At 37.3% G+C, this 26,424-nt stretch overlaps 1 protein-coding gene across 2 annotated transcripts in view; it reads left to right on the forward strand.

Annotated features, from left to right (window-relative positions):
- NPHP3 (nephrocystin 3) overlaps positions 1 to 26,424 on the forward strand; it is a 54,647-nt gene that overhangs the window by 11,035 nt on the left and 17,188 nt on the right. For both annotated transcript variants that reach the window (XR_011445986.1, XM_069565544.1), the window contains exons 7-17: positions 7,120 to 7,276; positions 9,725 to 9,799; positions 11,292 to 11,465; positions 13,877 to 13,980; positions 15,941 to 16,055; positions 16,304 to 16,447; positions 16,912 to 17,009; positions 19,644 to 19,746; positions 20,189 to 20,271; positions 21,937 to 22,075; positions 23,940 to 24,104. Coding sequence is in view for 1 of the 2 variants with exons in the window: in XM_069565544.1 (XP_069421645.1) it covers positions 7,120 to 7,276; positions 9,725 to 9,799; positions 11,292 to 11,465; positions 13,877 to 13,980; positions 15,941 to 16,055; positions 16,304 to 16,447; positions 16,912 to 17,009; positions 19,644 to 19,746; positions 20,189 to 20,271; positions 21,937 to 22,075; positions 23,940 to 24,104 (1,357 nt within the window). In the remaining variant the exon portion in view is untranslated. The remainder of the gene's footprint in view (positions 1 to 7,119; positions 7,277 to 9,724; positions 9,800 to 11,291; positions 11,466 to 13,876; positions 13,981 to 15,940; positions 16,056 to 16,303; positions 16,448 to 16,911; positions 17,010 to 19,643; positions 19,747 to 20,188; positions 20,272 to 21,936; positions 22,076 to 23,939; positions 24,105 to 26,424) is intronic.

Genomic DNA, 26,424 nt, shown 5'->3' on the forward strand with positions numbered 1-26,424 from the left:
TCTGGTTTTGGTAGCAGGGTGATGTTGGCCTCATAGAATGAGTTTGGAAGTCTTCCTCTGCTATTTTTTGAAAGGGTTTTAGAAAGAAAGGCATTAGTGCTTCTCTGAATGTTTGATAGAATTCTCCTGTGAAACCATCTGGTCCTGGACTTTTGTTTTTTGGGAGATTTTTTATCACAGTTTCAATTTCAGTGCTTGTAATTGGCTTGTTCATAATTTCTGTTTCTGTTCCAAGAATCTGTCTATTTCTTCCAGGTTATCCATTTTATTGCCATATAGTTGTTTGTAATAGTCTCTATAATTCTTTGCATTTCGTTTCTAATTTTGTTGATTTGATTCTTCTCTCTTTTGTTCCTGATGAGTCTGACTAAAAATTATGGTTATCTTCTCAAAGAACCAGCTTTTAGATTTATTAATCTTTACTATTGTTTCTTTCATTCCTTTCTCATTTATTTCTGCTCTGATCTTTATCATTCCTTTCCTTCTGCTCTGTTTGGGTTTTTTTGTTTTTTTTTTTTGTTGTTGTTGTTCTTTTTCCAGTTGTTTTAGGTGTAGAGTTAGGTTGCCTATTCAATGTTTTTCTTGTTTCTTGAGGCAGGATTGTATTGCTATAAATTTTCCTCTTAGAACTGCTTTTGCTGCATCCCATAGGTTTTGAGTTGTCATGTTTTCATTGTCATTTGAATCTAGAAATTTTTTGATTTCCCTTTTGATTTCTTCAGTAACTGTTGGTTATTTAGAAACATTTAATCTTCATGTGTTTGTATGTTTTACTTTTTTTTTTTCTTGTGTATCTAGTCTCATAGCATTGTGGTCAGGATGCTTTCAGTTTTCTTAAATTTACTGAGGTTTGATTTGTGACCCAATATGTGGTCTATCGTGGAGAATGTTCCATGTGCAGTTGAGAAGAAGGTGTATTCTTCTGCATTTGGATGGACTGTCCTAAAGATATCAATAAGATCCATCTCATCTAATATATCATTTAAGGCATGTTTCCTTATTAATTTTCTGTTTTGATGATCTGTCCATTCTTGTGAGTGGGGTGTTAAAGTCTCCTACAATAGTAACCGTATTGTATTACAGTCAGTTTTGCCTTTTATGTGTTAATGTTTGTCTTACATACTGAGGTGCTCCTCTGTTGGGTGCATAGATATTTACAACTGTTATGTCTTCCTCTTGGATTGACCCCTTGATCATTATGTAGTGTCATTCCTTATCTCTTGTAATATTCTTTATTTTAAATTCTATTTTGTGTGATATGAGGATGTTACTCCAGCTTTCTTTTGTTTTCCTTTTGCATGGAAAATATTTTTCCATCCTCTCAGTTTCAGTCTATATGTGTCTTTAGGTCTGAAATGGGTTTCTTGTAAACAGCATATAAATGGGTCTTGTTTTTGTATCCATTCAGCCAGTCTGAATGGATTGGAATACTTAATCCATTTACACTAAAGTAATTATTGATATATATATTCCTATTGCCATTTTCTTAATTTTTTGTGGTTTTATTTTGCAGATCTTTTTCTTCTCTTGTATTTCTTGACTATATAAGTCCCTTTAACATTTGTTTACTAAATTCTCTTAACTTTTGGTTGTCTGAAAAGCTTTGGATTTCTCCATCAGTTTTGAAAGAGATCCTTGCTGGGTAGAGTAATCTTTGTTGTAGATTTTTCCTTTTTCAGTACTTTTAATATATCCTGCCATTCCCTTCTGGCCTGCAGAGTTTCTGCTGAAAGATCAGCTGTTAAACATATGGGGTTTCCTTGTATGTTACTTGTTGCTTTTCCCTTGCTGATTTTAATATTTTTTCTTTGTATTTAATCTTTGTTACTTTGATTAGTGTGTGTCTTGGCGTGTTTCTCCATGGATTTATCCTGTATGGGACTCTTTGCACCTCTTGGACTTGATTGACAAACCCTTTTCCATGTTGGAGAAATTTTCAACTCTAATCTCTTCAAAAATTTTCTCATACCCTTTCTTTTTCTCGTCTTCTTCTGGAACCCCTATAATTTGAATGTTAATGTGTTCGATATTGTCCCAGAGGTCTCTGAGACTACCCTCAGTTCTTTTTTTCTTTTTACTTTATTCTGCTCTTCAGAAGTTCTTTCCACCATTTTATCTTCTAGCGTGCTGATTCCTTCTTCTGCTTCAGATATTCTGCTATTGATTCCTTCTATTTTTAATTTCAGTAACTGTGTTGTTTGTCTCTGTATCTTTATTCTTTAATTCTTCTAGGTCTTTGTTAATTGATTCTTGCATTTTCTCTTCTGTTTTCAAAGTTTTTGAGCATCTTTACTATCATTATTCTGAATTGTTTTTCAGCGTTTGCCTGTTTCCTCTTCATTTATTTGGACTTCTGTATTTCTAGTTTGTTCCTTCATTTGTGTAATATTTTTCTTCCTTTTCATTATTTTTATTTAAACTTACTGTGTTTGAGGTCTGCTTTCCCCAGGCTTCAAGGTTGAATTCTTTCTTCCTTTTGGTTTCTGCCCCACTATGGTTGGTGCAGTGGTTTGTATAAGCTTTGTATAGGGTGAGATTTATGGGAAGTTTTTTTTATTTGTTTGTATTTCCTCTGATGGGCAAGGCTGAGTGAGGTGGTAATCCTGTCTGCTGATGACTGGGTTTGTATTTTTGTTTGTTGTTTGGATGAGGTGTCCTTCATAGGGTACTACTGGTGGTTGGGTGATGCTGGGTCTTGTATTCAAGTGGTTTCCTTTGCAGGAGTTCTCACTATTTGATACTCCCAAGGGTTAGTTCTCTGGTGGTCTAGGGTCTTGGAATCAGTGCTCCCACTCCAAAGGCTCAGGGCTTGCTCTCTGGTCAGGATCAAAGATTCCACAAGTGGCTTGTTATGGCATTAAGTGAGATTAAAACAAATACCCAAAAACAAGAAACCAAAGATGAACCCCAGATAAATGGCAGTTACAAAATCAGGCAAATAATAATTAAAATAATGGAATATACACATATACATATATACCAATAAGCAAAATCAAAACAGTCCAAGAAAAATAAAGTTCAGTAGATTGACCAAGCAAACAAAGAAAACAAAAATTATATCTAACGGTTAAGAACTAAGCTAACTAAAGCACAAACTAGAAAACAAAACTAAAGCAAGGTGCCAAGTGGGGAATAAAGCAATGAAAATAAAACTAACAAATATGTTGAGAGGAAAGGAAAGAAAGAATAGATATGCAAAATTAAATAGAGGTAGAAAAAGGAGACTTATATACACTAAAGCTTAACTTCAATGTGCAAAGAACAGTCGGAAAAGCAAACAAAGAATAAATGTAGGAAAATAATAATAGGTTTAGAAAAACTAATATTAAAAAAGGAGAAAAGGAAAAAAGGGAAGAGAAAAGGGGGAGAAAAAGTAAAAAGAAGAGAGAAAAAAAAGGAAAACTCCACAGAACTGCAAAAGCCCAACATAGAAGCAGAGGTTTATAACAAGGAAAATCGTGATTGAAAAAAAAAAAAATCAAAAGCTTAATTAGATTTCATGATGCCAATAAAATCAACAACTACAACAGGATGGGTTGAGGGGAAAGGACAGAAAAGGAGACAAAGGAAAAAGAAAAAAAAATCCAAAAGAAAGTACCAAACAAGTTAAAACATAAGAATAATAAATGTTTTTCTTGAGTCACTGCTGTTAAGATCCTTTCCCTCACTGGGAGTCACAGCCCACCTCACCTCCCTAGGATACCCTCCAACACTGTGCTGGTCTCTGGACCTGCTATGGGGGCAGCTCAGATTCTAATCTGGTTTTATTCCTGTGTGTTCTTGCCTCCATTGTCCACAGCTATCAGAACTAGTGTGTTTTCTTTTGTGGGAGCTCTCAATGTCCTTTTATACATTCCATAGACACACAGTCTGCCTAGTTGTTCATGTGAATTTAATCTGCAACTTGTATAGCTAGTGGGAAGGTTTTGGGTCTTCTTCCTTAGGCACCCTGCCCCTGAGTTTCAATTGTGGTTTTATTTCTACCTCTCTGGGTCGTCCACTGGGGTTTGCTTCTGAGGCTGCCCTGGAGGACTTGGGTCTGTCCCAGAGAGGGCCAGTTGCAGAGGTGGTACAGCTGCTTGGGTTGCAGGGGTTCTGGCAGCACCAGGTACTCAGGGGAGTTGGCAGCTAGGGCAGCAGGAAATATAGTTTTCTAGAAGAGTGCAACCAGTAATGGCCACAATACTCCAGTATTCTTGCCTGGAGAGCCCCGCTAATAGAGAAGCCTGGCAGGCCATAGTGCACAGGGTCACAAAGAGTTGGATATAACCAAAGCAACCCCGTGTGCATAGAGGCAAGACTTTTGTTTTGCTCGTGGCAGCTCTGCCCACGTGAGGGTTTAGCATGAAGGTGGTGCAGATGCTTGGTTTGCAGGGACTTGGCAGTGCCAAGTGTGCAGGTTCACAAACTGCCTTCGCTGCCAGAGTTATGGCCCTATCAGAGTCTTTTTTCAAGCCTCTGGTAGCTGGCAATCAGAAGGCCTCTTTGGCTAGTCTTTCTCTGTAGCTCCACCCATTCAGACACTTAGAGGGCTCCCTTGCCTAGGGTCCTTCTCTGTAGTTCAGTGCGTCAGGTACATAGAGGCTGGGGTCCTACTCTGTAGATCGGTGAGTCAGGCACTTAAACAGTCACCCTGGGTGGCGTCCTACTCTAGTTCGGGTGCGTCAAGGGCTTGGTGGGCCATTCTTTCTATTGTTCATCTGCCGATGCTGGCTGTGGGAGAGAGAGTAGTATTGCCTTGCTTCCATGGCTGCCTGGCTGCACCTTCTAGGGGACCTGCGTCCTTGTCCAGGATGCATATGGCTGCGGCAAGGACTGTCTGATTCTCATTGCATTCAGGCTGCCACAGGTCAGCTGGTTCACTCTCATAAATGTTTCTCCTCTGACTCAGACAGTTGCCCCAGTGTGTGGACTGGACCCCTGCTTCAGTTCCCCCACCCACTGCGGGCAGTTCCAGTCCTACTAACATTCCTGTTTTTCCTCCTAGTTCCTTCATCCTACTGAATTTTTGTGTGGTTCTGTATATTCTTTTCTGGTGGTCTGGTACTCCTGTCTGCTCTCAGCTTATGTTCTGCACACACGTCTGTGTCTGAAGGTGTATTCCTGATGTGTCCGTGGAGAGAGATATACGCCACATCCACCTACTCCTCTGCTATCTTGTTCTCTCTTTCTAATTGCATTCTTATAATCAAAGACAATCCTTGAAATTCAAAAAATTCTATGACTTTCCATACTTAAATATTAATAAAAACTTTCACACTGTTAGGCTTATTTTTGATAGGTTATAAGATTAACATCATTAATGTAAGATCATTTTAATCAGGGGTTAGCAAACCATGGCCCTCAAGTCAAATCCAGTCAGTCACCTGTTTGTTTAAATAAAATTTTATTGGAACACAGATACGTTCCTTTCTGTGTATTGTCTACAGCTGCTTTCACAGTGTACCACCAGTGTTGATTATTTCAGCAGAGACAGTGTGTCCTGCAAAGCCTAGAATGCTGGCTAGCTGACCCTTCACAGAAAAGGGTGGTAACCCCTGATTTCAGTAATTAGCATTAACCTTCATTATTTTCTTTGTTCAGGTACAGATTGAGAGGCAATTGAACACTTGTACAAGTGTTAAATCATACTTTTAATTTGCTGAGGAGGTAACTACTTAAATCCAGTAAAGTGAGCAGTTTTATTATAATGTGAATATAATCACACCAACGAATCTAATCTGCAAACAAAGTTGTTCTTTTTTTTTTTTAACCAGTTAGATATATAGATAGAAGACAGAATAGGATAGATAGAAGGTAAAATAAGGGGTTAAGTTTTCTTTCTATACTTTCTTTCTGATTGGATTTAATCCTTCCAAAGCATTTTTTCCTGTTTTTATTGAGGACCAACTCTGACTTTAACTGTGTATGGAAGTGTCTGGAGCCCTAAGCTTTACTAGAGACTCTGCAGTATAACCCATCCTTGATCCTTAGGACTATAGAGTATAGTCTGGATAGCCAGAGGCGAGGTGGCTGGGGAACCACCTGGTCAAGGAACCTTTTCCCAAAACAAGATTGAGGATTCCTTCAACTTGATTTCCTCCAGTTGGAGTTCTTTACCTCCCCTCCCTGTTTTCCTTTCTTGTTTTGTTTTTATATTTATTAAGAATATATCCTGTTTTATATTTAACATCTGGGTAATATTTTATCTCAGACCATAGTATATGTCATTTGTTGTTTTTCTCGTTAATTCTTTAATCTTTGCAACCATGTTTTTTTTCGGTTTTCCTCTTTGTTTTTTCTTCTGTTTTATATTAGGGCTGGTATTTTAGTTTTTTAATGAAAATTCTGAATCGTATAATGGCTTTCCCTTGTATATACACACTTATTTGCCTCCCTAGACAAACTTTGACTTAATGCCTTTTAGAAAGGGAAACTGTTTATAGTTTTCCTTGTGATATAGAAAATGCTAATAGTCTATAAGATTTCTAGAATTTAAATAGGAATAGTACAAACTATAGTTATAGTTATAGTACATTGTAACAGAATTTCTTTTTAACCTTTACCTTGGTCAAGATTTTTACTGGCTGCCTAGCCTTTCTCATTTACCTCTGGATCTTTCTTACAATGTATCTGGGGTATAAGGATTCAGGTCATTTATTGTATGAGTAAAGGCTAAAGAACTAGAGAAGAGAAAATCTTGAAACCTTGAGGCTGATAATATTTGTGTTTTAACTTGAGAATTATATAATTGTAAACGGAATTAGGTTTTCCATTGATTTGCAAAGTCTTATGAGTCTGGTCCATTATTTTGAGCAATGTTTAACAGTATTTTTGAGAAGTTTTTTTTAAAAAAATTATATTTAAATAAAGTTATGTATGATTTTAAATTTAATTTATTGCACAGTTTATTGTCTGCTATTGTCTAGTCTGTCTGCTAGTGAATATACTGTACTTAATATAAGCTAGAACAAAGCTATAAAAAGCATCCATTTTTGGAAAGTTTCACTTGTTCTGCAGCAGGGCCTTTCCTGGCCACTTGTCATTGTAGGAAATCCCCTTCTTGGCACTTAGGTAAATAGACTATCTGTGTGCTGCCACAGTGCAGTGTAGCACAAGAAATACTGATTTCCAATCTAGCCTTTTATTGGAAGACTGTGAAGAAGCTTTTCTGAAAAACCCCGAAGGCAAACCACGATTAATTTATCATCGTTTGGAGGATGGGAAAGTCAGTTCTAACTCTGTCCAGCAACTGATTGATCAAGTTTCTAACCTGAACAAGACCAGCAAAGCCAAGGTAAAGTTCATAGGTTGTTTTTAAGAACATTCTTGGGAGAGCAGTGTGCTGGGACGAAAGCCATGAGGGGGGAGTGAGCCTGGCATGTTTGAGGAAAGGAAGGAAGCTTGTGTGGCTGGAGCAGAGTGAGTGAGGGGACGTGAGTAGGAGAGGTCACAGGGGGCCAATCCTGAAAAACCTTGGTTTTCCTTACGTAGAGAGAGGTGGGGAGCCACTGAAGGACTTTAACCAAAGAGGAAGAAATGCTGTTGTGACCAGGCTGTCTTGGGCTGCTGTGTAGAGAATTGAAGGGAGGGCAGTGGATGGGTCAGAGCTGGAGAGCTCCTGCTGTTATCCAGACGAGAGTGGCTGGTGGCTCAGACCAAAGGATGTGATGAGAAGTGATAGGATTCTGGATAAACTGACAGAGTCAATAGAGTTACTAAGAGATCAGTTGTGGACTATGAGAGAATGAGACACAAATAGTGATATATACCTAAAAAGTGTATGATAGGTAAGTGGACAAATCAGAATCATTACTGTGCATTTTTCTCAAGCACAGAGTCCTTCTATCTATTATTGGCCAAGGATCAGTGTAAGGAAGAGCCTTTTCCTGGTAACCATTTCTGAGGGCTTTGGGAAAAGCCAAAAACTGATGGGAGAAGGATTTGATCATCCCTAGATGCAAAGCAGAATGTATTTTGGAATAGAGATTACAGGCTTTGCATTACTGCATGCTGAGATAACTTGGTAAATGTTTATAGTTAATGATAAGAATGCAATTAAATAACTCTAGGGTTTTCACAAAGTTTCTGTTTCTGTATGTCCAGCCAAAAAATGAGATCAAATGTGAATACAAACATTTTTCTTGAGGTCAGCATAATACAGTGAAGAGTCTAAGGAAAAAAGAGTACATTTTTATTATAGTTAATCTCCAGAGCCATTTCATCTTATTTTAATTTATTTTAGTACCAGTCTACATTACCAGATGCTATAAGTGAAGTTACTTATTCTCTAGATACTACTTTTAAAAATTAGTATACCACAGGTTGAATTTTTTTATATAGGAGTCACAATCTCTCTACTATGATTATAAATTTAAATGTAGGCTAAACTTCTTTGCTTTGTTTTGTAGAATTGTAGTTTTACTGGCATAAAGATGGATTTTGAATGTTATGTATATTGAATGGTACAGAAATACATAAGATGAATTAGCTGTTTAATTTATGTGTGTGTGACTGTGTGTTTAAGAAAAAAAAAATGCCATTCAGGACATCAAGAGAAGGGACATTCAGCAGAGTGATTAAAACAGTAAAGGCTGGTATTTGGCTTTGCCTAGCTTTGGAATGTTCATAACCCAAAAGATGAAGTGATTAGCAAGGTATCTGCAAGTTTTTACCTGAAACAAAACTATGAGAATTCAGCCACTGGAGTTTTCCTAAAAAAAAAGACTATTCCTTTCACCTGGGCCAAGCCCCCCAGCCAAACAGGGAAAGAGCTCAGAGTGGCAGTTGTGGGGGTACCTTGTCCTCTGCACCCCCACCTGCTCTCCAGGTGAAGGCCCCTCAGCCTTGGCACATGGCCCCCTCCCCCCACCACTCCTCTAGATCATTCTATAAATAACCCACAGATTTGCTGACCACCTAGGCCCCAGATCCACAGAGAAAAGCAGAGGAAGCCCCATTAACTCCCACTAAAGAAAGTCTGGTCCCCCCTGCCCACAACCAGGGACCCCAGCCCTTCCACATTTCTTCAGGTTATCCTGATTACCCTTCCAAAACACATATGCAGAAAGCAAGCAATATTCAGAGAGGGCTTTTATATGAGCCTACGTGTTGACGTTGCAGGACAAGAAGAAAGAAACAAAAATTATTTCCCCCAAGGCTGTGAGATAAAATCAAGCCAAACTTAGGAATACTTTCCACAGTCTTTGCTCCACATGATAAAATCTGCTTCTGTTTGCAGGCAGAGATGGAGGCTCCATGGCCTCGCAGCACACCCAGGGATGTAGACACTGCTACCAGGCCCCAGCACATACCATCCCACCTATCCAGGCCCTTAGTCGGTTCCTGCTCTCTCATGTCACAATGGTCAGCTTTGTGCATCAGTCCAGACAAGGTGGATTTTCAGTGGTGATACCAGGTCCTGGACAGAGTTTTGGCATCACCAATACCAGTCACCTTTCCAGATGGACACATGAACCAAAAAAAAAAAAAGCATACTTTTTGTTTTATTTGCAACATTGTTCACAAAAAATCCCTTGCGTGACCTTAGACAAGGTATTGAACTTGCCTCAGTTTCCTCTTCTAGAAAATGGAGAGAATAACAGGGTTGTGAGGCTAAGTGAGCTATACACATAGAGCACTTAGAACAGTTCCTGACACATAAGCCTGTGAAAATGTTCAGTACCACCTCCTCCTCCTGTTAGTACTGCTTTTGCTTGTTGTTAAACTTTTTCTCCCCCCCTAGATCATTGATCACTTGGGAGATCCTGCAGAAGGAGTCTATAAAACCTATATTTATGTAGAAAAGATTATTAAACAGGTAAATATGCATTCCCTGTAAGATTTCATCTCAAATATCTTGACTGATTTCAATATAATTGAGTTTTCCAGAGAAAATCACTTGTTTGCTTTTTTGAAAACAATACCTGGGTTGTGTGCCCTTATTTCTGGCAAGAGTCCATCCTGTAGTATTGTTGTGACATTCCCAGTACCGTGTATCTGTATCTCTGAGCTCACAAATGGTTTGATTCTTTAATACCCATCAGGTATAAAATGGATTACAAAAGTGGTAGGTAAAAAGCAAGTATTTGAGGGATAATGTTCGTCCTGTTCAGTAGAGAGTTTCCTCAGGTTCTGTGTGCACCTTGAGTTTTTGTAAACAGAAAAATTCAGGATGGATTTTACTATCCTCCTAACCATAGAGAGGAGTGAAAATATACCTCAGTGTGTCTGAGGTCATGGATCACAGAGACATCTCAAACTAAAAGTTTCTATGGTATCTCAGGATTATCTTGAAACTTTATATGAGTTAAATATTTTGCTTGATATTTACCTGTCTTTATTAGTATTAAAAATCATTTAAAATTATGTGTCAGCAAAAATGCTAATAATGATAATAAAAAGTGTTTCCTATCTTCAAGTAAAATGGGCACAAGAAGATGTTTAGCCTGTGTTTATTCTTACCTGCTGACCTCTCCCTCAGGGTACTGGGAACCCTATTTGAGAAGTAAGGGTTTAGATTATTTTTTAAAAATTAACTCGTGTTTAAGTATGGAGATATAGAGTGAGCCCTGAAATAAGATGAATTAAACAGAATAAATGGTAATAAATGAAAATGGACATACTCACCAACTTTACCACTTGTAGGACAATATATTTTCAGTGATTAGTATAACGAGTAGATATCACAGCAGAGATATTTAACATCAAAAAACTCTATCTTAGTAATTACATTCTTATAAAAATGTAAAGCAGCATATATCTTAGACATTAGCACAGTCTTTAAAATCGTTCACTAGCCAAATACAACCCTATTGTGTAATATTTTTCAAAAACCAGATTCCCTCTAACTTTAATGAAAGAGAGAGGTCTTTGTTTTTATTATTTTAATATTTCTTTGTGTTGTTCTGTTAGTGACTCAGTTGTGTCCAACTCTTTGCGATCCCATGTACTATAACCCACCAGCTTCCTCTGTCAATGGATTTCTCCAGGCACGGATACTGGGAGGGGTTGCCATTCCCTTCTTCAGGAGGTCTTCCTGACCCAGGGATTGAACCTGGGTCTCCTGCATTGCAGGCAGATTTTCTATTGTCTGAGCCACCAGGGAAGCCCTAATATTTCTTTACTTTTATTTTTAAACTATTGCTTAATTTTATAGTTACAAATTGATCCCTGGAGGTCCCATAAAAGGCCATAGGTTTGAACTTACCCTCCAAGGTAGATGAGGGCCACCTTAGGCCTGTGTGCTGACTATACTGTACAAGGTCTTCACTTCCTTCATTCACTTTTGCGTGCTTGCTCTTGGTGTTCAGGACATCCTGGGCTTTGAAAACACAGACCTGGACACCAAGGATTTGGGCAGTGAAGATTCTATTCCAGAAGAAGATGATTTCGGTGATGTTCTGTGGGACATACATGATGAACAAGAGCAAATGGAAGCTTTTCAGCAAGCTTCAAATTCAGCCCATGAGTTGGGATTCGAGAAAGTAAGCATTAGGTTTACAGTTCCAACAAAAATCAGTTGCACTTAAAAGCTGTAACATAATTGTGGTTTAATCTAATTATAGTCAAGGTTAAGGACTATGTTAGTAACTTCCTCATGGCTTAATTATTTATGTTGAGACATGTGCTTAGGTTTGTATCATGTGAAAAAAAGTGAGATTCAAATATACTTATGAACATCAAACATGTTTAGTTAGATTGTGCTTGTGTGCAAAGTCACTTCAGTCATGTCTGACTGTTTGTGACCCTAATTGCCGTAGCCTACCAGGCTCCTCTGTTCATGGGATTCTTCAGGCAAGAATACTGGAGTGGGTTGCCATGCCTTCCTCCAGGGGATCTTCCCAACCCAGGGATTGAACCCATGTCTCTTATGTCTCCTGCATTGGCAGATAGGTTCTTTACCACTAGTGCCACGTGGGAAGCCCTCTTTACAGATTAGGATTTGTCAACTATATGTTTATTATGCTACCATCTGCAATTCTCTAAGATAATATACCTGGGAAACCTGATAAAAATAGTAAGGCTATCTATTCTTCCAGTTCCTAGAGGAATCAAAATATCAAACATCCAGAAAACAAAGCAGAGTAGTTAATGCAATAGGCAGATCTGTCCTTCGGCGTCTTTAAATATCTAAGTGAATAAACAAGACTAGAAGTGTACAAAGAATCTACCTTCAAGTTTAAAAAGCACTTAATATTTAAAAATTAATAAAAGAATATCTTAAAGAATATTATGGTAACTGTCACTAACAGCTATGTTTTTATAGAACTTTTAATGGCTTTTATAATTTAGACTGTCAGTTTTATGTCTTGGTTCCACTGTTTCCTCACTATGGCTTTTGATCAAGCCACTTAGCTCTAAGCTTTGACTTTCTTGTGTATAAAATGAGGATGACTAATAGAACCTATCTCACATGGTTGTTGGGGGGACTAAACCAGATCTTGCACATATAGCACTTGACACAGTACCTATCACATGGTAATGTTAAATTGTTATTTCATAAGGAAGGCAAGATATCACTATTTTGTAATTGAAGAACCTAAGGTTCAGATTATAGTTTGCCTATGAGCCTACAGAGTGTAGATTGCAGGTGTAAGATTTTAACCTAGGTCTTCAGGCTATAAATCCTATGCTTTCTTCTGTGGCAAGGAGCCCTAATTTGGGAAACACAGGTCTATAAAAAGACTCTGTGTACGTGCTGCGTAGTATCTGACTCTTTGCTACCCTATCGACTGTAGCCTGCCAGGCTCCTCTGTCCGTAGGATTCTCCAGGCAAGAATACTGGAGTGGGTTGCCATTTCCTCCTCCAGGCGATCTTCCTGATCCACAGATTGAACCCAGGTCTCTTGAGTCTCCTGCATTGGCAGGCAGATTCTTTACCACTTTAAGCCACCTAGACTTTAGGTGGAGCCGTGAACTAAATTGTTAGGTCATACAACCTAACAATTTACGAGGTTTATGAGGTCATAAATCAAATAAGCCCTTTGTTTCTTGAGAAGCATCATTTCTATCAGAAATATTTGATTTCCTGGGAAATATGATACAACAAACAGAAAAACTGATTGAAAAACTATACTAAGTAATTATTTATTGTAATTGCTAGAAATCTCTGCTACCCTAAAGCTCACACAAACTGCTTATTATACATTCTTTTGATTCCTCATCAGTTATCATTTACACCACTGGTACACTTAAACATCCTAACCCCCAAGATGACTTTGGAAACTCCTTTATAACAACTGAGATATTGCAGTTTTCTGAGCAAGTTCCTTTTCAGCTCTGAACCAAGTTTTCCTATCAGGGAAGGCCTCGGAAATAAGAGTTCTTGGGCTTTGCATAGAATTCACTCAATTTCAAAAAGATCTTAGGTGACCTGTCATAACTTGATTCTCTGTAGTGAGTTCAGTGACTCCAAGGCTTCAGATAAGGCCTTCTCATTGTTTCTCAGGAATCCCTGGAAACTGAGATGGTCTTCAGAACAGGTATTCTTCTGACCAGGAGATATAGGATGCCTGCTGATGATTCCCTCAAGGTCTTCTGTGGTTCTTTCCAAGGTTCAGGAGCTCAGGGTAATACAGTAGCCTCCCTGCAACATTCTGCAGAACATCTGAATGGTGCAAAGCCCCACAGTGATCTGAAAGGCTGCCCCTCACCTATTAATTTACATTAATACTGTAGCAGAAGAAATTGGGGCCCATTCTTAGTTTACTCCTTTGGACATATTTAACCAATCATAAAAAATAAGCAATTATGAGGGTACTACTGATTAAAAGTAGATTTCATTTTTTCGTACAGCTTTTCTCCACTGATTTCAGAGGATAATTGGAAATTGACTCTGTTTAGTATTTGAAGAGGCATGTTCTTCCTCACAATTTAAATTTATTTTTATTTCTAGTACTACCAGCGCCTTAATGATCTTGTGGCAGCACCAGCACCAATTCCACCCCTTCTTGTATCTGGAGGACCAGGCTCTGGAAAGTCCCTTCTTTTATCAAAGTGGTATGATGCAGTGCAATTAAAAAGTTATTGTTGTCATCATTTGAACTACTGAACTCATTCAACAAAGTGAATTATTGCATGTCTACCTTCCTGCAAGGCCTGTATTGAATATTAAAAAAGCAAAAAGAGTAAAATAACAAACTCATGCCCTGAGAAATATAAAAATTGAATGTTAGGGAGAAGATGCAGAATGAGAAAGGAATAGCATTTGTGATTGTGTACATAAATTATGTTGTTGTTTAGTCTTTAAGTCTGACTCTTTTGCAACCTCATGGATGGTAGCCTGTCAGGCTCCTCTGTCCATGGGATTTCCCAGGCAAGAATAGTGGAGTGGGTTGTCATTCCCTTCTCCAGGGGATCTCCCCAACTCGGAACGAACTTGGGTCTCTTGAGTCTCCTGCACTGGCTGGCTGGTTCTTTACCACTGAGCCACCAGGGAAGCCCACATAAATTATATAGGTCAGAGCTAAGGGAGTGGTCAATATCAATATCAATAACCTCAGGTATGCAGATCACACCACCCTGATGGCAGAAAGCTAAGAGGAACTAAAGAGCCTCTTGATGAAAGTGAAAGAGGGAGTGAAAAATCTGGCTTAAAACTCAGCATTCAGAAAACTAAGATCATGGCATCTGGTACCATCACTTCATGGAAAATAGATGGAGAAACAATGAAAACAGTGACAGACTTTATTTTCTTGGCCTCTAAAATCACTGCAGATGATGACTGCAGCCACAAAAATTAAAAGATGCTTGCTCCTTGGAAGAAAAGCTATGACCAACCTAGACAGCATATTAAAAAGCAGAGATATTACTTTGTCGACAAAGGTCTGTCTAGTCAAAGCTATGATTTTTCCAGTAGTCATGTATGGATGTGAGATTTGGACCATAAAGAAAGCTGAGCACTGAAAAATTGATGCTTTTGAACTGTGGTGTTGGAGAAGACTCTTGAGAGTCCCTTGGACAGCAAGGAGATCAAACTAGTCAATCCTAAAGGAAATCAATCCTGAATATTCATTGCGAGGACTGATACTGAAGCTGAAGCTCTAATACTTTGGCCACCTGATTCGAAGAACTGACTCATTGGAAAAGACCCTGATGCTGGGAAAGTTTCAAGGCAGGAGGAGAAGGGGATGACAAAGGATAAGATGAATGGCATCAACAACTCAATGGACATGAGCTTGAGCAAGCTCTGAGAGTTGGTGATTGACAGGGTAGCCTGACGTGCTACAGTCCGTGGGGTCACAGAGTTGGACTGAGCAGTTGAACTGAACTGAAGGGAGTGGTCAGTGTGACAGGGAATTAGGTGAATTATAGAGGCATGTACCTTTATTTTCAGTTACTGGGCTCATCTTTAAAGATTAATTGGGATTTTAAATATTTGAAATAGGACAGACTATTTAGAGTGAAATAAATCATACAGAATATAAAAATAAAGGATAATCTTTACTATGAATATAAAACTAGTTCTTTAAATTATGGACTAAGTTTCCTTTAAGCTGATAAATTCTTATTTAGTCCCTCATGTTATTTAAAAACAAGAGGTAAGACCGTTTCCTTTCATTCATAGTTATTATTTACATTGAGGAGTTACCATATGGTATTTCCTTTTTATTGCCCTTTTATTCAAAGTTATATTTCAAAATATTAATTTTGTACTTACCATAGAAACTTCTTTCTTCCTAGGTTAATGTTCATTTTACCAATACTTTAACCTCAAATGTATAGTGTTTTGATTAACATTAGTCGCATCAACTTGTAAGTAAAGTGAAGCTATAATTTTTAATGGTTTATTTAAAAGAATCTAGAAGTGGAGTAAAAATGGAAGTTTCCCACATTAATTCAAAATTAACTGATCGTGTAATTACTGACAGGTAGCAATTGATGCTTCATGCATTGTGGATTCTTTTTTGTTGACAGTAAAGGAGGTTTATCATTCTTACAAAAGGTCTTTTTCTTTCAGGATCCAATTACAACAGAAGAATTCCCCTAACACACTAATTCTTTCTCATTTTGTGGGGAGGCCCATGTCAACCAGCTCAGAGGCTTCCTTGATTATTAAACGACTGACTCTAAAGGTAGAATATACCATTTTTGGAGTTAGTTACTACAATTTTTATTTAGATTCAGAAGTTGAGGACCTGATGATAAACTGATTTTCAGTATTACCCATTTGTTTTGGTTTTGCATACGGGTAAAAGTATATTTAATGCTATTGGGTCCTTCTGGTGACAATTTTGGTTTAAAATGCAGAGAGAGAAATATTTCTCACCAGCTGTGTGATAAAGTGTAGCTGCTTTAATTTGTATGTGTTCTCACCTTGTAGTTGATGCAGCATTCTTGGTCAGTATCTGCTCTGTCATTGGATCCTGCTAAGCTTTTGGAAGAATTTCCACGTTGGCTGGAAAAACTCTCTGCCCGTCATCAAGGCAGCATCATCATCATTATTGATTCTATAGATCAAATTCAGGTATGTTTTCACCTTGTAACCTGTTGATACACTCAGAAAGAGACAAAAATATCAGTAATGACAGATGTTTAAATCATGTTTGTGAGAAAAAAGTGTTGATTTTGTTTATTTCTGCTTAATTTATAGAGAGGAAGCATATGGATAATGCAGAAACACACACACACAAACATATATATATGCCAATAGACACTTGTATCTTGTTAGGAAGGACCAACTATATTTTCACAATTAGCAAATATTGTTCATTTTGACATAGTTTTAGGGCTTTGACATTTCCTTACATGCCCAGAATTCAGATCAGTGATGGTAGTGTTTTACCACTTGTTCTTCTAATATTCTGAGATAAATAATCCCCAAATAAGATTTTATCCTTAATGAGAAATATAATGAGAATTTCATTTTAATTGGAAAGCTTTTGGAATATTTTAAATTAATAGATGGAATTTTGTTTTTATATATTTAAGCAAGTTGAAAAACACATGAAATGGCTGATAGATCCACTGCCTGTGAATGTAAGAGTAATTGTTTCTGTGAATGTAGAAACGTGCCCTCCAGCATGGAGGTAAGCTGCTAACGTTAGTTATTTCTGGCTACATAAAATATTTTAAGTAGAAAGAAAGGTTTTTGATACATGATTATTTCTCATATTTTTCATGTAAGTGGGAGTGAGCATAGGGGAAGTGCACAAATTCAGGAAAAGGATACAATCTATAGCATTTTGTGGGAAGTTAGATCTGAGATGTGAAGGAGAAGACTAGGATGGCCCCCAGGTTTCTGGCTTGAGAAATAAAGTAAATTGTGGTTCCATGAACTAAGATGGGAAACACAGAGGACAGGCAGGTTTGTGAAGGAAAGGTCATGAGTTTTGTTTTCAGACATGGTTTGTTTGAGTTGTCAATTATAGCTCCAATTGGTGATTTCTGTCTGGTAGGCAGTGAAATTTATGGGTGAGGAAAACAAGGGCAGAGCTGGACCAGGAAAAATAAGACTAGCCAGCTGTGATCCTGAAATGCAAGTCCAGTACTTAAAAAGGGATGCAGTGGTTGAGTTCTGTGAAGTGGTGTTTCTCAATCTATTTTGTCTCCCTACCCCAGGAGCCTTTTTAGTAATGTTCTTCCTAATCACCTCCCTACCAAGAAATTTTAATATCACACATATACCATATATAAATTCATGAACATAAACAGATATATGTGTATTTGTTGTTCAGCTGCTAAGTCATGTCTGACTCTTTGCAACCCCATGGACTGCAACATGCCAGGCTTCCCTGTTCTTCACTATCTCCTGGAGTTTGCTCAGACTCACACCCATTGAGTCAGTGATACCATCGAACCATCTCATCCTCTGTCTCTCCCTTCTCTTTTTGCCTTCAATCTTTTCCAGCATCAGGGTAGCCAAAGTATTGGAGCTTCAGCTTCAGTCCTTCCAATGAATATTCAGGGTTGATTTTCTTTGGGATTGACTGGTTTGATCTCCTTGCTGTCCAAGGACTCTCAAGAGTCTTCTCTGGCACCACAATTTGAAAGAATCAATTCTTTATCATTCAGCTTTCTTGCAAAGATTAAAAGTATACTCAGTGCAATTGGGTCCTTTTGGTGACAATTTTGGTTTAAAATGCAGAGATAGAAATATTTCTCACCAGCTGTGAGAAACATGACTCATACCCATACATGACTATTGGAAAAAGCATAGCTTTGACTATATGGACCTTTGCTGGCAAAGTGATGTTTCTGCTTTTTAATATGCGGTCTAGGTTTGTCATAGTTTTTCTTCCAAGGAGCAAGTGTAATTTTGTGGCTGCAGTCACTGTCCACAGTTATTTTGGAGCCCAAGAAAATAAAACCTGTCACTGTTTCCACTTTTTCCCCAGCTGTTTGCCGTGAAGTGAAGGGCCCAGATGCTATGATCTTGGTTTTTTGAATGTTGAGTTTTAAGCCAGCTTTATCACTCTTTCTCCTTCCTCAAGATGTTCTTTAGTTCCTCTTTGCTCTCTGCATTAGGGTGGTGTCATCTGTATATCTGAGGTTATTGATATTTCTCCCAGCAATCTTGATTCCAGCTTGTGAGTCGTGCAGCCTGGCATTTTGCATGATGTGCTCTGCATATAAGTTAAATAAGCTGGGTGACAATATACAGACTTGATGTACTCCTTTCCCAGTTTTTAACCAATCTGTTGTCCCGTGTTCAGTTCTAACTGTTGCTTCTTGACCTGCATACAGGTTTCTCAGGAGGCAGATAAGGTGGTCTGGTATTCCCATCTCTCTAAACATTTTCCACAGTTTGTTGTGATCCACACAGTCAATGGCTTTAGCCTAGTCAATGAAACAGAAATAGATGTTATTCTGGAACTCTCTTGCTTTTTCTATGAGCCAGTGGATGTTGGATATTTGATCTCTGATTCCTCTGCCCTTTCTAAATCCAGCTTGTACATCTGGAGGTTCTTGATCCCATACTGTTGAAGCCTAGCTTGAAGGATTTTGAGCATAATCTTGCTGGCATGTGAAATGAGCATAATTGTACAATAGTTTGAACATTCTTTGGCATTGCCTTTCTTTGGGATTGGAGTGAAAACTGACATTTTTCAGTCTTGTGGCCACTGCTGAGTTTTCCAAATTTGCTGGCATACTGAGTGCAGCACCTTAACAGCACCATCCTTTAGGATTTGAAATAGCTAAGCTGGAATTCCATCACCTTCACTAGCTTGCTGGGGAGGGGAAATCTTACACTTTTTATGTATAAAGCACAGATTTGTGGTTTATAAAAAGCGTAAGATTTCCCGTCTCCAACAAAGAATTTCAGCATTTCACTGAGACTGGATGTTATAGGGTATTAAATTTGACTGAATTACAAGCAATGTTTGGTAAAAGACTATGTCTGGCACTATTCCTCATAGGTACCAATACTGATGTTATTTTACTGATCGTATAGAACATAGAACTAGAAATGTTTTACCAGTTTACTGTCAATATATGCGCATTTATCTTATAACAGTGTTTGTTGTGATTAATTGCTAAAAGTGATGACATGCATGTTATAACATGTATAAAGGAAATAATATTACTATGTTTAACAGAGATTAATTTTATGAAGGTAGTATAAAAAATTAATTCTTATAATGGACTTTGATTTGTATTATGGGAAGCTTTGTTGTTTCATTAGAAAAGAATTTGATTTTTCCTTTTTCTTTAAATAAAAGGCTGTGGCCTACACTTCATCTTGACCCTTTAAATCCAAAAGATGCAAAATCTATTATAATTGCAGAATGCCACTCTGTAGACATTAAATTGAGTAAAGAGCAGGTAAGTATTTTTAATTTTGCTGCTCTCTTTTACTCTCTATAGATTTCTTTATTTAAAAAAAAAATACCTTATATGAGACTTAAAATTCAATATAGGAAACTCTATGTGGTTCCAAGGAAAATTGGAATTTAGTTATTACTTTGTTAAATGGATTTACCCTTAAACTAATCAGATATAGAACAAGCAATAAAAAAGACTTTGGTCTTAAGGCTTACTTTACTGTATTATATTAAGCAGTATTTTAAAAGTGAAAAAGCATTTGTATGTTGACAGCACTTGTAGTTTACCACAGCACGGCAGTGATGCCACTGATGAGGTGGCAGGAACTGTGTTATTTCTTCAGGGGCATTTGCTGATGGCTCAGTTGTAAAGGCCACTTAATTCCAGGGTGGTTTTGTATTTTTGTTTTGTTTTGTTTTGTTTTTTTGGTTAACTGGTACAGGAGAAGAAGCTAGAACGACACTGTCGTTCTGCTACAACCTGCAATGCTCTTTACGTCACTCTTTTCGGCAAAATGATTGCATGGTAAGTGGTAGTTATTTTATGTCACCTTCAGCAATTTTGTGTTTGCTGCAGAATGCTTCCTCACTGGGTGAAACAGAACTGATCATTATGGCAATCTCTCAGGCCACTAAGATTCTGGTGTTCTAACTGTGATGCTATGACTTGACTGTGATACTGTAACTTGACATCCATGATAATGTGACAACTGAAAATTGCTAGCCCTTGAATATCAGAACTTGTTGGAAATATTTGTCTGGTTTTCATCACACTAACCTTTTCTCAACTTGGGGCTGCAAAAGAAGGCAATCTTTGTTCTAAATTGTCACCTTGAGGCCCGTAGTTTTGGGAAAGTGAGGAGGCAAATGAGGCATAAAAAATGTTATTCAGGTGTCTTTCAATATCAGTAGATAGATGTATTGGTAGGAATTTTTAATTGTCTCTGTTCCCACATCCTGATAAATGTTTCATCTTACAGCGGAGACTTCTATTTTAGACATTCATTTGTAATGTGCCTTTATATAAGCAGTAGAGAGTTTTACCTGGAGAAGGCAATGACACCCCACTCCAGTACTCCTGCCTGGAAAATCCCATGGACGGAGGAGCCTGGTGGGCTGCAGTCCATGGGTTCGCTGAGAGTTGGACACGACTGAGCGACTTCCCTTTCACTTTTCACTTTCATGCTTTGGAGAAGGAAATGGCAACCCCCTCCAGCGTTCTTGCCTGGAGAATCCCAGGGATGGGGGAGCCTGGTGGTCTTCCGTCTATGGGGTCGCACAGAGTCGGACACGACTGAAGCGACTTAGCAGCAGCAGCAGAGAGTTTTACTACCTTTACTTCTTCAGGACAGCCTCACCTTACGTTGTTTGCAACCAGAGGTAAAAAAAAGAAAGACTAATACTTGTTTTGGTATTCATCAGAGTAGGTTGTAATCCTAGCACAGTTCATATTGGGGAAACTGAAACTAGTACTGTTGTCTCGCAATTCCACATTCTCACCTGAAGGACCACATTTGAAATGAAAAAAATCTTTCAAAACTTTGAATTGCCTGTGATATTTTCACTGACCCCTCCCCCTGTCCCCAGAGTTGTAGCAGTGAATCTGAGAACAACAGTGGCTTGCATGAGTACAATTCAAGAGTGTTAAGTCATGCATTTCATATATTTTGAAGTAATCTCTTTTAAGAGGGACTATGGATGATTTTTTGTTTTTTCACCATTCTTTACATATTGAAAAAAGAAACTACTGGTAAATATGTAATGTTTTAAAACAAACCCTATCTACTGTTTTCTTTAAGCTGATGTTTTCCAAATTCTGGTTCTGTTAGTTTGCATGGCTAACTAATAATACTTACTTGTAATTATTTTCTTGCTTCCTGTATGTAGGTGGCGCACATCTAGATGTACCATGTCTTATTTTTATGTTCCACAGTGTGCAGTAATTACTTGATACGTAGTTAATTCCCAGCATATGTTTATTGCATTGAATTAAATGGTATACTAAAATAACTCTGATGATTCTAGCAGTCCCATAAAACTAACGTTTTCCTGAGCCATGTTTTATCGAATTCCTGCTGTCATCAGTTGAACAGTATAAAAAAAGATAAAGTAGAGCATTGTTTTTATTTACCTCCAATTATTCAGTTGTTGGCAGATTGTAAGAAATTAAATCTGTTCTCAATTCCAACAGTGCTGGGAGAGCAGGCAATTTAGATAAAATCCTTCTTCAGTGTTTCCAGTGTCAAGACACTGTTTCATTATACAGACTTGTTCTGCGATCTATCCAGGAGTCCATGGCAAACGATACAGATAAAGAACTAATGAAGCAGGTAAAATGTAATAAACTTATAAAGGGAAGATTATTTTGCCATGTTTGGATTTGTGTGTGAATTGAAGTAAATGGTAAATCCCTGTAATGTTATGTTTCAAGCATACCCACTGCCATAGCATGCTTATGACCAGAAGTGATATCTCAGAGAATCTTCATTTTCCTGATTATCATGGAGATTTTTCATCTTTTCATGCTTCTTGGCTATTCTTGTTTCATCTTCTGTGAGTTGCTGGGTCAGGTCCTTTACCCATTTTTTAACTGAGTTGACTTTTTCTTGTTGATCTGTTAGTTTTTAAAGGTTCTGCATATTGAATACAAATTCTTCTTTATAGAGTTTACAAATTAATGTCTTCCCTGTTCTTGTGTTTTAACCTTATGGCATCATTATACAAAGTTTTATTTTAATAAAGTGAGATTTAGCCACAGTTTCTTTTATGGTTTATGCCTGTTTATCTTTTTTTTTTTTATCCTTTGCTGTCATAAAAATGATTTGATATTTTTCCCTTCAAAATATTTTATAATTTTGTTCTTCATGTATAAGTCCTTAATGCACATTACATATTTTTATTTATTGTGTGAGGAAGGAATCTACTTTTTTTTTTTTTTTTTTTTTTGCCACGCTGCACAGCTTGTAGGATCTTAGTTCCCTGACCAGGAATTGAACCTGGGATACTGCAGGGAATTCCCAGGAGCCTAATTCTTAATCTTTTAAAATATAGCTAGTTAATTGTTCATTTTACTTTATATATCTTTTCTACTGATTTGGGATGCCACCTCTCAGGTATCAAGCTCATATATAAACATGAGTCTGTTTCTAGGCTCTTCTGTTCTAATTTACTATTCTTTATCAATACCACTGTCTTAACTATTAGAACTTGAAAGTAAGCTTTGATATTTCATTGGGCAAACCCCCTCTTAATATTTTTCATAGTTGTCTTGGCTCATTTCCCATGTGTATCTTTAGAGTTGGCTCAGCAAGTGCCACGGAAATTCAGTATGCAATTTTAATTGGAATTGCACTGAATTTAGAGGCGAATTTAGGGAAAATTATCTTATATCTTCTCCTTCATGAAAAGCTAGATAGTTCTCCATTTATTTAGTCATTGTCTTGAATGATTTTCAAATAACATTTTATCTTCTTTCCCATAAAAGTTTTGAACATCTTTTGTTAAAATTTGTTTCTAATAACTCTGTAGTAGTTAAAATAACTTGTAAAACTTTTTTTTGTTGCTGGTTATTCAACTTAGTTTTTGGAAATTCACTAACAACCTTGCTGAGCCCTTATGCTTTTAACCTGGATCCATTTTTGTGTTTATTTCTCAGCTTGGGGGGTTTCTGTAGTTGGACTTTAATTTCCACCTCTAAGCCCACAAGCTTCCTTCCTTGTCTTCTTGTTCTGCTATTTATCTACCTAAATTTTCAGTTTACTATTTGGGATACTTGGGGGATTTCCCTTTCTTTTCTGAAGGTTCAATTATGATTTTAGAAATGTTTTGTTACTTGTTGTTATCTGATATTAAGAGGCATTTGTACTAAGAGGGTTGTTTTCTTCCCCCATCTTCCCAGAATTGGAACTCTGTCATTAGTTTTAATAATACATTTCCTGCAGTTTTAATTTCACTAAACTTTTTCTATATGTATATTATCTTTGGCACGCTACATTTTATATATACACTGTCTTATTCTTGATTAGTGTCTTTTGGAAAGTGTGTTCTAAGAAATCTGTTTCTTGGTTTATTAAATCACTTGAATGATAAATTTGAATAAGTTAATAAGCTTAAAAGAATTATGGACATTTTAATGGCTATTAGTTAACAATAGAGGTACTGTATAATCACTGTTAATTTATTTTATCTACCTAGATTCTCTGCCTTGTAAATATTAGTCACAATGGTGTGAATGAGTCAGAATTGATGGAACTCTATCCTGAGATGTCCTGGACTGTCTTGACCTCCCTTATTCACAGTTTACACAAAATGTGTTTGTTGACGTATGGTTGCGGTTTGCTTAAGTTTCAACATCTACAGGTAAATGTTATCTTAGTAAGGTTTTTTCACTTATTGAAATGTCTACATATCATCGCATATGTATTATGCTATATAATACCATATTATTTCAAATATTTCAATTAAAAGACAAAATTGAAATCTCATTTGGCATTACAGATATTTTTCCAGTAATTTTAGGTTAGATACAAAATTTGGCTAGTATTCTTATGAAGTAAAACCTTTATGAAATGGCTATTACTTTAAAAAGTAGTTTTTTCTGAAAGAGAAAAATGTTTTTTCAATTTTATGTTTCATTGTATTGTTGGTATATTATACATGTTTTAGGAGCTTGGGTTCTGTCACTCTGCCTCAGTTCACAGCCCAGCTCTTTACAGCTTAATGTAACCCTGGGCAAGTTATCTGAGCCTTGGGCAGATGTTTCCAGCTCACCTCAGGGGTTGTGAAGATAATTAATTGAAATGGTGAATAATTAATTGGTCCTGGTGAAGTCCTAAACATGATTTCTAGCACCTAGTAAATAATGACTAATATAACTCTTTTTTTTGTACCGCATAATTTGCATCTGTTAATCCCAAATTCCCAATCCTTCCCTCCCCAACTACCCCTTCCCCTTGGAAAACGCAAATTTGTTTTCTATGTCTGTGATTCTGTTTCATAGATATGTTCCTTTGTGTCATATTTTAGATTCCACATATAAGTGGTAATCACAGTTTGTCTCTTTCTGACTTCGCTTAGTATGAAAATCACTAGGTCTATCCATGCTGCATTTTCATTCTTTTATTTATGGCTGAATAAATATTCCATTGCTTATATGTACCATGTATTTTTTATCCATTCTCCTATTGATGGACATTTAGGTTTTTTCCATGTCTTGGCTATTGTAAAGAGAGCTACCATGAACACAGAAGTGCATGTATCTTTTTGTTTGTTTTTTGTTTTGTTTTGTTTTTTGTTTTTTTTTATTTTTTTAATTTTAAAATCTTTAATTCTTACATGTGTTCCCAAACATGAACCCCCCTCCCACCTCCCTCCCCATAACATCTCTGTGGGTCATTCCCATGCACCAGCCCCAAGCATGCTGTATCCTGCGTCAGACATAGACTGGCGATTCAATTCTTACATGATAGTATACATGTTAGAATGCCATTCTCCCAAATCATCCCACCCTCTCCCTCTCCCTCTGAGTCCAAAAGTCCGTTATACACAGCTGTGTCTTTTTTCCTGTCTTGCATACAGGGTCGTCATTGCCATCTTCCTAAATTCCATATATATGTGTTAGTATACTGTATTGGTGTTTTTCTTTCTGGCTTACTTCACTCTGTATAATCGGCTCCAGTTTCATCCATCTCATCAGAACTGATTCAAATGTATTCTTTTTAATGGCTGAGTAATACTCCATTGTGTATATGTACCACAGCTTTCTTATCCATTCATCTGCTGATGGACATCTAGGTTGTTTCCATGTCCTGGCTATTATAAACAGTGCTGCGATGAACATTGGGGTACATGTGTCTCCTTCCATTCTGGTTTCCTTGGTGTGTATGCCCAGCAGTGGGATTGCTGGGTCATAAGGTAGTTCTATTTGCAATTTTTTAAGGAATCTCCACACTGTTCTCCATAGTGGCTGTACTAGTTTTCATTCCCACCAACAGTGTAGGAGGGTTCCCTTTTCTCCACACCCTCTCCAGCATTTATTGCTTGCAGATTTTTGGATCGCAGCCATTCTGACTGGTGTGAAGTGGTACCTCATTGTGGTTTTGATTTGCATTTCTCTGATAATGAGTGATGTTGAGCATCTTTTCATGTGTTTGTTAGCCATCCGTATGTCTTCTTTGGAGAAATTTCTGCATGTATCTTTTTGAATTACAGTTTTTTCTGGATAAATGCCAAGAGTGGAATTGCCAGATCTTATGATTACTCTATTTTTAATTTTTTAAGAAACCTCCATGCTGTTTTCCATAGTGGCTGTACCAGCTTACATCCCTACTAGCACTATGGGAGGGTTCCCTTTTCTCTACACCCTCTCCAACATTTGTTATTTGTAGACTTTAATGATGGCCATTCTGACTGGTGTGAGATGGTACCTCACTGTAGTTTCGATTTACATTTCTCTAAAAATTAGCAATAATGAGTATCTTGTCATATGCCTATTCACCATCTGTATGTCTTTGGAGATATATCTACTTAGGTCTTCTGCTCATTTCTTGATTGGGTTGTTTGGTTTTTTGTTATTGAGTTGTATGAGCTGTTGGTATATTTTGGAAACTAAACCTCTGTTGGTCACATCATTTGCAAATATGTTCTCCCTTTGTTTGTTTGTTTATGATTTCCTTTGCTG

Source organism: Ovis canadensis, chromosome 1, assembly GCF_042477335.2.
Source record: "Ovis canadensis isolate MfBH-ARS-UI-01 breed Bighorn chromosome 1, ARS-UI_OviCan_v2, whole genome shotgun sequence".
Taxonomy (NCBI): Eukaryota; Metazoa; Chordata; class Mammalia; order Artiodactyla; family Bovidae; genus Ovis; species Ovis canadensis.